General features: G+C 42.1%; 1 protein-coding gene across 1 annotated transcript in view; it reads left to right on the top strand.

The window, feature by feature from the left end:
* The window catches only part of RBMS2 (RNA binding motif single stranded interacting protein 2), a 71,909-nt gene that overhangs the window by 56,605 nt on the left and 2,818 nt on the right, over window positions 1-12,486 (top strand). The window contains exons 6-12 of the mRNA XM_015819899.1: window positions 2,584-2,663; window positions 7,288-7,397; window positions 10,087-10,133; window positions 10,300-10,393; window positions 11,217-11,267; window positions 11,903-12,013; window positions 12,103-12,183. Coding sequence (XP_015675385.1) covers window positions 2,584-2,663; window positions 7,288-7,397; window positions 10,087-10,133; window positions 10,300-10,393; window positions 11,217-11,267; window positions 11,903-12,013; window positions 12,103-12,183 — 574 coding nt within the window. The remainder of the gene's footprint in view (window positions 1-2,583; window positions 2,664-7,287; window positions 7,398-10,086; window positions 10,134-10,299; window positions 10,394-11,216; window positions 11,268-11,902; window positions 12,014-12,102; window positions 12,184-12,486) is intronic.

The raw sequence follows: 12,486 nt of genomic DNA on the forward strand, positions 1-12,486 counted from the left end.
AAAGCAGAGCTGCTTAACTTATTCTTTGCATCAGTCTTCACACAAAAAGAAACTATAGCCCAACCTACTAAAAACATAACTGTAAAAGACAGACTAGAAATAAAAATTAAAATAAGCAAGAAAATGGTAAGAGAACACCTGTCTGAGCTTGATGAATATAAATCACCGGGACTTGACGGATTACATCCCAGAGTTCTGAAGGAGCTGGCAGACGTCATCTCAGAAACACTGTACCATATCTTTCAAAAATACAGAAGAACCAGGGAACTATCAGAGGACTGGAGAAGAGCTGATGTGGTTCCTATCTTCAAAAAGGGGGGAAAACCAGACTCAGAAACTACAGACCAATCAGCCTAACATCAAAAAACAGATCTGTGAACATCTAGAAACAAATAAAGTAATAACTAGAGGTCAGCACGTGTTTGTTAAAAACAGATCATGCCAAACCAATCCCATTTCGTTATTTGAGAAAGCGACTAAATTAGTAGACCAGCGAAAGACTGTGGACATACTATACTTAGACTTCAGCTAAACAATCGACAAAGTAGACCACAACCTACTTCTTGGTAAGCTAGAAAAAAGTGGGATAGATAGCATCACCACCAAGTGGATTTGTAACTGGCTGACAAACCGTGCTCAATGAGTAGTCCTTAATGGTACTATGTCTACATGAAGGGAAGTAAGCAGTGGGGTAGCACAAGGTTCCGTCTTAGGCCCAGTACTCTTCAATATCTTCATAAACGACTTAGATGAGGGAATAGAAGGGGAACTCATCAAATTTGCAGATGATACAAAGCTGGCAGGAATAGTCAACACCCTAGATGATAGGCTCAGGATCCAGGTGGATCTTGACAGACCTGACAAGACCTGATACTGGGCCCTATCTAACAAAATGAAATTCAGTGTAGAGAAAAGTAAAGTCTTACACTTAGGCAAGAGAAACCAGAAGTACACATATAGATTGGGTGAAACCTGGCTTAATAGCAGTAATTGTGAGAGGGATCTTGGAGTCTTAGTAGACAGTCAATTAAATGTGAGCCACCAGCGTGCGGCAGCAGCCAAAAAAGCCAATGCAATCCTAAGTTGCGTTAACAGAGGGATTCAATCAAGATCACGTGAGGTACTAATACCACTCTATAAAGCCTTAATAAGACCACACCTAGAATGCTGCATCCAGTTTTGGTCACCACACTATAAGAAAGATGTTGAGACTCTAGAAAAAGTGCAGAGAAGAGCAAGAATGATGATTAGTCGACTGGAGGCTAAAACATATGAAGAACAGTTGCAGGAACTGGGCATAGCTAATCTAGTGAAGAGAAGGACCAGAGGTGACATGATAGCAGTCTTCCAATATTTGAGGGGCCGTCACAGAGAAGAGGGAGGTCAACCTATTTTCCAAAGCACCTGAAGGCCAGACAAGGAACAATGGATGGAAACTGATCAAGAAGAGATTCAACCTAGAAATAAGGAGAAATTTTCTGACAGTGAGAACAGTCAACCAATGGAGCAGTTTGCCTTCAGATGTTGTGGGTGCTTCATCACTGAAAGCTTTCAAGAAGAGACTGGACAGCCATCTGTCAGAAATGGTATAGGGTCTCCTGCTTAAGCAGGGGGTTGGACTAGATGACCTATAACTCTTATTCTATTCTATTTTGAAAGCTCCTTGCAATATTGGAGCTATTTGGAGTCATAAATTCATATCCAACTAGAGATTCAAAACCAGTGGATTGATTTGCATAGTCCAGGTTAATTCTGATGTCAGATTTTGCATTCTTGGATTCATTTTTAGTAATCTCCCCAAAGAAATGTTGCCTAGAAACGGGCTATCTCATAAATTTTCCAGTTTTGATCTGTTAGCTTTGATGAATCTTGATTAGGAGATTTTAGGAGAATCACGGGCTATTAATTCCTATCTAATTTTTCCAAATACTGATGCTCATCACAAGTCTCTGAGCTTAACAGAAAGTTAAGTACATGGATTTCTTATTACAGTGTTCTCCCTCTAGAACTCACCCCAATGCCCCTGTCCCTTCCTCTCTGCAAACTCCTCTAAATCAGTGTTTCTCAACCTTGGCAAGTTTAAGATGCGTAGATTTCAACTCCCAGATTTCCCCAACCAGCATGTTGGCTGGGGAATTCTGGGAGTTGAAGTCCATACATCTTAAAGTTGCTGAGATTGGGAAACCCTGCTTTAAATGGAAGCAGCACCATTTAAAGGACTGTTTCTCAATCTTGACAACCTGAAGATGAGTGTTGACATGAATTAGAGTTGACATGAAGCTGTTTTTCGTTCAGCTCCTCGTCAGTTCAGCCAAGTATAAACCAATGAATTTCTCCATAGGAATTATGAGTCGGTAACTCTCACATCTGCTATATTTTGAGCTGCAGGTCCTATCAATTAGGAGTAGGTTGCCTAGATGTCTTGCTGAGATTGTCCACATCCCTTCTCATGGCTGAGAGACTTGGAATTCCACAGCACTTGTTAACAGAGCACATTCTTCTCCCTACTTATTCCTGCATAGAAACATTTGGCATTTTCTCCATCCCAGCTTCATGGACACTTTCTTTTCATTGCTTCTCCAGGATGGAGTCTACAGAAAAGTGTGAAGCCATCATCACCCACTTCAATGGCAAATATATCAAGACACCTCCTGGGGTCCCAGGTGAGAGAGTACTATAAGAGGGAGGGTGAACTGGTTCCTTTTCAGAGGAACAAAAGTTTAAGGTAGTAGAAGCAGCAACAGCAGCAAGACTAGTAGTGTTTTTCTTGCATTTGTAAAAGGGCACCATACAAAATAATAAAACAACATCGAGACATTAGTACAGTAACTTCCTATACTACAATTAAGGTCACAACTACTATATAAAGACTCGAGTTAGCCAGCAATTAAAGTTGGTACCTTTCATAAATACTAATCACTGATAGAAGGAAGGAAGGATTCATTCAGGGAAGGATCGGAATAGCGCACACTGTGCTGTTCTAGATCCAGATCATCAGATAAGGAAAAATGTTAGGTGACCTGCTAAGAGACTGTTGCAATAATCTAGCTAAGGATGCCCTTGTGATAGGGCTGAAGTTGAAACTGTGGAACATGTCTTATCATACTGCCCTCTGTATAACACGGGTAGAATTAAATTACTGTCTCTCCTTGGAATTGATCCCTCTGGTTCTAATGTTAGTAATTTGGTCTTATATTGTTTAGGGGATGGTTCCTCCTATATTACTACTCAGGTTTCTAAATTTCTTTTAAGAACTGTAACTATTAGAGGAGAACGTTGTAATTTCCTTTAGCCAAGGCTTCTGGTGTTTAATTGTCTTGTGTTTTCTTTTGTTGCACTTGCATTTTGGTCTGTGACCGCAAATAAAAATTATTATTAATCCTATTATTATTAATCCTAGCTAAGGGATGATCAGGGCATGAAGCCATTGCTTTGCTGTTTCTGTGATGAGGAACTGATAAAGCCAATGAATATTCTTTAAATAAAATCTCCAAGTTTTTTATTATTATTATTATTATTACCTGTTCACAACAATGTGAAGTCAAAGCTGCCATTTTTAAAACTGTGTGAGCCTTCATACACACAAAGTTCTTCCCAAGTACCTAGAAAATCATACTGTTATCAGTGTATAGTATATGTGTGGATCCAAGCAATGGACTTTTTCAAATGACAGGTGGAAATTTTGTGTTAAGTGCAGATTTTTTAAGTTCTGTCCCAGATTTTTTTGGTTTGGTACCCAGTATGCCAATAACCATTGGGATGCAACCGGGCCCCTTTATGCCACATTCATTCAGTTTTGATGATTAGTTCTTGATACTTTATGACATTCTCCAATTCTTTTATCTTCTATCTACTATCCCTTGCTATTGTCACATCAGTTATCCACATTTTCTTTCCAACCACAGTTAAATCGTTGTCAGTTTGTGTCCAGAAATCTCACAATATTTTAACCTACTCATTTTCAACTACTTTTTCAGCTCTGTGTTCCCCCCAGTTTTTCATTATTGGTACATGGTCATTTTTACAGATATTCTAGCGAATTGATTTTTTTTGTTGTTGTTCTTGCTTTAAGTTTTTATCTGGCCTTTTAAAAAAATGGGTCAATTCAACGGGGTGAACATATGTTCAGCCTCCTATTTTTTCTCCAGAACAAAATTATCACTGAAGATTTTTTTTTTTATGAAAATGGATCATTGAGTTGGACTTGCTGGTGGCAACTGGCTGCCCAAAACCAGAAACAGAGACAGAAGGGTTGAGACATAACAGTCTTCCCATTTAGTTTGAGATGGAGGGAACCCATCCAGCCCGATATCAACATCCATCCAGGCATTTGGAAAGATACCCCCCTGGCTGCCTCACTCAAAAGTACACCTGTGTGTTGTCTATGAAAAAGCTAGGATACTGTAACGTTCCACATCACAGAAAAAATGTTCTGAGATAAGTAGGAGTAAAACCATTGAAATACAGTGTGAGCAGTTCCAAGGTAACTTCAGAAGAGGGCAGTGTGACTGAATGGTCAGGGTTTCAAGTGCAGCGGAAAGAAGTTACAGCTCTGAAACTGGAGCTACATGGTTCTCCATTTATAATGTGTAAAAATGTGTTGCTGTGGATAACCTGATTGAAACAGGTCAATGAGATTGTTGACGGTGAGACAGGGAAGGAACTGAGAGCTACTGAAAAAGAGCAGTTTACCAGCCTAATGAGTAGAGGCAGGGGGGAAAGGCCACGTAGTAAATAAAGGAAGGAGGGAATTGGATCAGAAGGGCTGTTCTGATCAAATGGGTCTGCTAACATTATTTTGGCCAGAGGCCCCCAACCTTTGGGGCACCAGGGACCGGTTCCGTGGGGAGAGGTTTTCCCACGGACCGGAGAGGGCGTGGTTTCGTGTGCTACCCCATCCCGCGGATGGGGCTTTGTTTGTGCGGACCAGTTGCTGGCATGCTGCGGCCCGGTACCGGTTCATGGACCGGGGGTTGGGGACCCCTGATTTTGCCTCTTCCTGTGAAGTATGAATTAAGTCATCTAAATCTGACCCAGTGCTAAAAGTGTGGCCTGAAGAGGAGGGGTAAAACACTTCAAGCAGGAAGAGACATGACTGGAGTAAGCAGATAAACAAGTTAGAATAGCAGGACGCTCTTAAGAGGCGTGTGTGGCAAAAGGTTTGGAGTCATTTCCTATGTACAGCAGAGTTAAGGAATCATACTTTTCCCATGGAGTAAATTTCACAGCGTGGTTCTTGTGGAATAGTTAGACTTCACTCCAACAAAGGTATTTATAAGAGGGGCATTTTTATTTCCTTATTGGTGCCCAGCTCATCACATCTCAAATAAGTGGGGGCGCTACCAAAAGAATTAAGGGTTTCTTGCCATTTCCAGGCTATGATCAATTGATCATGTCTGATAAATACAATATTGCACTGTCTTCCATTCCTTTCCCTTAGCTGCCTTCTATAGGTTGCTCCTTGGTGGGGGTGAGGCTGTTATTATTGCATTTGTGTCCCAAATTTTGTCTGAACACTCCAGGAGCTTAGATAGAGACTGACCTGAATTTAATTCCCACAACAATAAAGATGGATTATGTTGAGAGAAGATGACCGTCCCCAAATCATCTAAACCAGGGGTAGGCAACCTTGGCTCTTTTATGACTCGTGGACTTCAACTCCCAGAATTCCTGAGCCAGCCATGCTGAGGGGAAAGGGAGAGGTTTCCAAGCGGAGCCATGCTGGGTCAGGAATTCTGGGAGTTGAAGTCCACGAGTCATAAAAGAGCCAAGGTTGCCTACCCCTGACCTAAACAATATTTGTGTCAGAGAAGGGCTTGATCAAGTCCACAATACTCATCCAGTGCTGCAATAGCTACAGCTGCAGGCTCTCCAGTGCAGGCTGCGATAAAACTAGACTGCATAACGCAACTGAGCTTGAGGAGAGGGAACACAACCACTCCACTCAGAGGAAGCATATATGATTGGAGCATAAAAAAGCATGTCTGTCCAACTATTTTTTTTTGCCTTCTTTCTGACAAGCTATTTTAATAATCTGCTTTTCCAAAATGGCCATTACCTTGTGTCCTTCCCCCCTCCCCCCAATAACTCACAGATTAGCGGCTCCTTGATTTTGGTGAATGTATCATCAGCTGGCCCTTCTGACTTGTTGGCCAAGGGCCCAGTGGAGGGAAGTAGGAGTATCCTCTTGTACGTAAGTGCTGCTCATGTGGTAGTAATTCAGGATGCTATGTAGCTCTGTACACTCTCCCAGTTGTGGGAGAAGAGAGTAGTTGCTTGGCAACAAAAAGGAAGGTTAACCACAAGAGCTCAAGGAAAACAGTAGCATGACACTGAAGCCTGCAAGTCTTTAAATGGAAAGCTGCCTGGGCCACACACACTACGGAGGGAGGCTGTTGCATTCCTGACAAAATGCTAATATGCCTAGCACTAATGTGAAAATAAAAGTCTGCAGATGGTCTCACAAAAGTCACAGAACTGATGCTAACTAGCTTTTCTGGGCATGGCTGTCTCTTGAACAACGGTAGAAGGTTTCATTCTCTGCTCTAGCCGTGAAGGGTGAAAAAAGAGAAAGAGGAGGATATCCTCTGTGGTTCAGAGGTAGGATGAAGTCAAGGAGAAGAAGAAAGGGTGAGCAGCACTGTGTCCAATGTGATCAGCCATGGTTGTCCATTTTGGATCTTCAGGTTGATGTAACAGTTACTGCTACAAAGCAAAATAGCCTCCGGTTAATGAGTGCACCAAAGATGGAACGGTGTGTTGAGTGGAATTCAGTGTATCAAGTCAGCTATGAAGAGAAGGTTTAGGGCAGTGATGGCGAACCTTTTATAGACCGAGTGCCCAAACTGCAACCCAAAACCCACTTATGCATTGTCGGGTGCCGGGTGGGTGTGGCCCATTGGGTGGGCGTGGCTGCGGTGGTAACAGCAGACTGGGTGGGACTAAAAAGTTCAATCAATCAATTCCAACTTTGCAAGATCTTTTTTTTCCCCTGCGAGAAGTTGAAATTGACTGATTGATTGAACCTTTTTTTTTGCACACGGTGGCGGAGGCCTAAAGCGAAAAGATTTTATAAAACCCAGCTGAAGGCCTAGGACTGGGGTGACGGCGTGCTTGCCCACAGAGAGGCTCTGAGTGCCGCCTCTGGCACCCGTGCCATAGGTTCGCCATCACTGGTTTAGGGCATTGAGAGAATACTGAGCCCTAGGAATATCATTCAAACTAGGAGCATCCAGATCTGTTACAACAAAAGTCCCAAGGCTAATCCCAGGCTTATTTTTTCTGCAGCTCCTCCAGATCCACTGCTTTGCAAGTTTGCTGATGGTGGCCAGAAGAAGCGCCAGAATCAGGGCAAATATGTGCAAAATGGACGAGCCTGGCCAAGGGAAAGTGACACGGTAAGCATGAGGGTCAGCAGGAGATTAGAGGGCTTCAACGGACACAGAACACCCTTGGTCATATATGGGGGCCCAACGAGAACTTGACAAAAAAGTTTATTTGTCATGTTCGCTCCTAGCACGGAACTTCCTTTTTTGCAATAATTTTATTAAGAATTGCATTGTAGAAATAAAACTAATACAAACTACAAAAGATTAAAAAAGCCCAGCAAGTATAGTTAACATTAACAACTTTTCACTCTCTCTTAAAATACGATCATTTCTTCATCCCATATCCCATCCCATTCTCTATCAACAAACCTTTAAAACCGCATCACTCCGTCTCATATCAGTGAAAGTCCATTAAGATTTAAGAAGTAGCAACATAACTATTATAAACTATGTTCAATAAATCCATTTTGAATCCTTTTTACATATATTTCTGATTTTCTTTAAGCAAATCCCCCTATATCATTTTTTCAAATATTTATTTATATCCCACTTTTATTATTTTTTACAAATACCTGAAGGCTGCGAAGTTATCCGACACATTTTCCTCCTTCTATTTTCTCCACCACCAACTCTGTGAGGTGGGTTGGGCTGAGAGAGAATGACGGGCCCAAAGTCACCCAGTTGGCTTTCATGGCTAAGTTGGGACTTGAACTCATGGCCTTCCGTTTTCTAGCCTAGACCAGGGGGTAGGCAACCTTGGCTCTTTTATGACTCGTGGACTTCAACTCCCAGGTTGCCTACCCCTGGCCTAGACCAAACTGATTTGTAAATAAAAAAAACTTTTAAAACATAAAACAGTTCTAGTCCACATTAGTCTATTAAACATTACCAGAATTAGCAATCCATCTCTTTTAACCTTGGTCAAATAAACCAACTATGTAATCTTTCCCCTTTCTCATAACAACCTTTAGCCTCCTCAGATAATATCCAAACATCTGTTTTCTTTTCATGTTTTCTTTATGTCTTCTCATAAAATCATTGGCACCTTTTTCTGTAGATCCAGTATAAAGAGGTTATCCACATCATTCTTCATATTCTCCATGTTTCTTCTCACAAAATTGTTGATAACTTTAACAAATTCCTTTTGCAAATCCCATATGAAGAGATTATTTACATCACTCTTCTGGTTTACTATTTACGAGGTGTTTTTTTTCCAATCAACCAGTTTCACTTGTATGTCCAATAGTGTTTCCACTATTCACCTTTCCCCTCTGCTTATAATTTTTAAATCTGCATTTAAATCAATTTCAACTTTATTCAATAAAATCTGTTTCTCTTCCACAACAGCATCCAATTTATCTTATCCTGGAAAATAATTTTAAAATTATTTTTTGCGCCCAAAAGTCATATACCTCACTCAGTAAATCTCTTGATACAGTCATTTCCTTCTTGTGCCTTCGAAGTCATCAATTATTGTTTTCAAATATAAATACTGAATGTTTCTCACAGGGAAAATCCTTTTAATTAATTTCGAAGTTTTAATTCAAGTTCATCTAAACATTTAATCTATTTGAAAATGTCTAGAACCCAGCACTCTAATCACTTTTTTGCTATATTTTCAAAAAAAAAAAAGTTTCTACAAAATCTTAAATTCATAAATTTTTCCTAAAGAAAAGAAAGAAAATTGAAGAACAAAACCCTTACCCAGTGAATACAATCAAACTTGTGGTTCTGAAGATTTTCAATCTTTAAAAAAACCTCACTTTAAGAAGTGAGGTTTTGTTGAACCTTGAGTTCAGGAAAGGCTTCAGTAATATCTCTGGCTCGTGTACAGATAGTCCTTGACTTACAACCGTTTGTTTAGTGACAGTTCGAAGTTACAAAAGCACTCAAAAAAGTGACTTAGGACTGTTTTTCACACTTACGAGCATTGTAGCATCCCCTTGGTCACGTGATTAAAGTTGGAACGCTCAGCAACTGGTTCACATTTATGACGGTTGCAGTTCTCGGGGTCACATGATCCCCTTTGGTGACCTTCTGCCAATGGGGAAGACAGATTCACTTAACAGCCACGTTACTAATTTAACAACTGCAGTGATTCACTTAACAACCGAGGCAAGAAAGGTAATATAATGGGGCAAAACTCACTTCCCAACCATCTCGCTTAGCAACAGAAACTTTGGGCTCAATTGCGCTCATAATTCGAGGACTGCCTGGAATCCCACGACTCCCAGCTGATTGCAAGCAGCGGCAAAATCCTTGGTTTCTGCCGTGTACTCACAAAAAAATAGCTGTCTGGAATACATACGAGTAATCTCAAATGTCTCTCCTTTGTCCGGAGAGATTTTGGCTGTCTGGATCCCGCCTCCTGCTGCCATTTTCAACCGTAATCTCTCCCACTGCTGCGTGGTAGGTCAGTGTGCTATGTCCTCACTGGAAGTCTACAACTGCATCCCTGGCATGGAACTTCCTAAGCAAACTGGTTTCCCATCTCTCCCTTTGGATTTTGTGAACCGGCCACAGGTTGTGCAGGCTAAGCTTAGAGACAGGAAAAATTCCCTAATAGCTTGATTGGCTGTACTGACATGTCACACTAAGCTGGTTGAGAGAACAGGCTCTCTACTGGCCTGGATAAGGCTTGCGACTTGTTCCTGGAAAGGCGAAATAATAACTACGGCTTCACTGAGCTGAGAACCTGGTGCACTGGGGGACAGGAAAAGGCGTGAGCCATATGTGAATTAACTATTGTTTCCTGCAGGGTGGGATGACCTTGACTTATGACCCTACAACAGCGTTACAAAACGGGTATGTCTTTGTTCTTGTGCCTTCACCTTTTATTGGTACAGTAATATTTTCATTAGAAAATGGGGCCTGGCAGAATTAAGCTGGCATGGCAACTAGTGGGAAGAGGGGTCTCAGGTTTGGGACAGACTTCTAACAGGCGTCTTTGCTCCACCTATTTTCTCTGCAGGTTTTATACAACGCCCTACAGCCTGGCCCCAAACAGGATGATTGCCCAGACTGCGCTCTCCCCTTATCTCCCATCACCTGTTTCCTCCTACCAGGTATGTTACTTTGGCAGCTAATACTGGAGAATGCAAACTGGGACCGGAGTCACAACAAGAGATGAGAGGTTGGAAATGGCTGTGCTAAGAATGGGGAGGAGAAGGAGGCAACCTTTTCTTCTCCTTCTCCTTCTCCTTCTCCTTCTCCTTCTCCTCCTCCTCCTCCTCCTCCTCCTCCTCCTCCTCCTCCTCCTTCTGTATGCATTGGCCACATACAATAACAAGATTCCATGATTAAAATGGCGGGTCACTAATAACAAGTCAGAAATGGTAAGAAATGATGTGATGGTATTGTGATGCATTTATTCAATCCCTTGTGTTTCCACAGCAAGGGGGGGGGGGAATGAGAACACATGTTTGATTTTTAGAACAAATGGAAGGTAATTCTGGTTAACTTTCCTGTTGTACCTCCTATTCAGCTAGCAGAAGTCACCTTGTCTAGATGAAAAGTACTTTAATGAGAGAGAATGCAGCTATCCCTGCTACTCGTAAAACCCCTGTTCACTGACTCTGTGTGTGACGGGGAAGGTCTGCCTTTAAAGTGGCCTTCCAAATTGCATGACCCATGTTCAAAGATTATGGGAGTCGTAGTTCAAAATCCAGCTTTTAGGAAGGAACCCAGAGTGGGGCAAGCCAGGTTAAGCGGAAAAGTCTACAAGGGTGTGAGCTGTGAACCAGAAGTCCTTGGTTGAAATCTTATCTGCACTACTTGGATATTGTTTCTCAGCCTGCTTCATGACAGGGGGTTGAATAGCTCAATCAATCTACCTCTTGGGACTGTTTTGTTAAGATACCATGTATAAAACACGCTGCCTTATTCTAGGTCCACAGTCCATCTTGGATGCACCATCAGTCATACCTCATGCAGCCCACGGTGAGAGCTGTTTCTGCCTGCCTGCCTGCCTACCTGCCTGCCTACCTACCTACCTGCTTGCCTGCCTACCTACCTGCCTACCTGCCTGCCTGCCTGCCTACCTACCTACCTACCTGGAATCCTCCATTAAGGAAAATGTTGCAAAAGTTCTCATAGTGCTAATTAGTCCTTTTAATTGTGAATTCAGATGGAACAGTGGAAGTTGGACTTGGGTGGTTTTTTTTTTTTTAACTTGCAAGAGTTTGGGCTTTCTCCCTTTCTAGTCCAAATGACAGGAAAAATTATTAAACTGTGTAACTGTTTTTTGTTTTCTTCGTCTTCCTGGACCAGGAGGGTAAAAACACTTATGTGTCAACACTTATGTATTAACTAACAACTGATATACTTTACTACTCATCGGGGAGACTTTTTTTGCTTTTAATTCAAAGTGCTGTGTGGCCTAGAGTGCTAGTCAGCATGTCTCACCTTTTCTAATTATCCTCCAATTTGAACTTTTGGGAAATGCAGTGCTTTCATACCCAGAGTCGGTTGTAATGCACATTGTTCTTAGGATGTTTCTAGACTCATTCCCTTCATTACTTTCCATTTTGTCTCAAAAGGTGCCCTCTTTTACTCAGTATTTTGTTCCCAAGCAGGGGACGATGCTCACACCTACCATGGACCACGCCATTTCCATCCAGCCCACTTCCATGATGGGGCCTCTCACCCAACAGCTGGGCCATCTGTCCCTCAGCAGTGCTGGCACAGTAAGGACCCCTTTCCTCCTTCCCTTTTTTTGTGGGGCCGAGACCCAGTCCTGCTGTGGTCTCTTGACATTTTCTCTCCTTCTCACCAGTATATGCCAGCGGCAGCAGCTATGCAAGGAGCCTATATTCCCCAGTATACACCGGTGCCTTCCTCTAGTGTCGCAGTTGAGGTAAGAGGCCCTTTTCCACTTCCTGCTTCAATTAGGAATGCTTCCTTGGTACAGATTTATGCCTTTAAACAAACAAACAAACAACAACAAAAAAACCACGCATGCTGAGTTCACATAACAACTTTGAGTAAGCTAAAATGGGGATGGGAAATGCGTGGCTTATTTTCTTCCAGGGTCTCAACCTTTGCCTTAGCAACTGGCTCTTACGTCAAACCATTAGGGGTGAGTGAGTCACATAACATGTTATGTGACCCATTAACTTGGGTTTGGGATTTGGTGTGTTGTGTGAACGCAGCCACCGGA

Source organism: Protobothrops mucrosquamatus, unplaced genomic scaffold (genome assembly GCF_001527695.2).
Source record: "Protobothrops mucrosquamatus isolate PMUCROS unplaced genomic scaffold, P.Mucros_1.0 scaffold_151, whole genome shotgun sequence".
In the NCBI taxonomy this organism is placed as follows: domain Eukaryota; kingdom Metazoa; phylum Chordata; class Lepidosauria; order Squamata; family Viperidae; genus Protobothrops; species Protobothrops mucrosquamatus.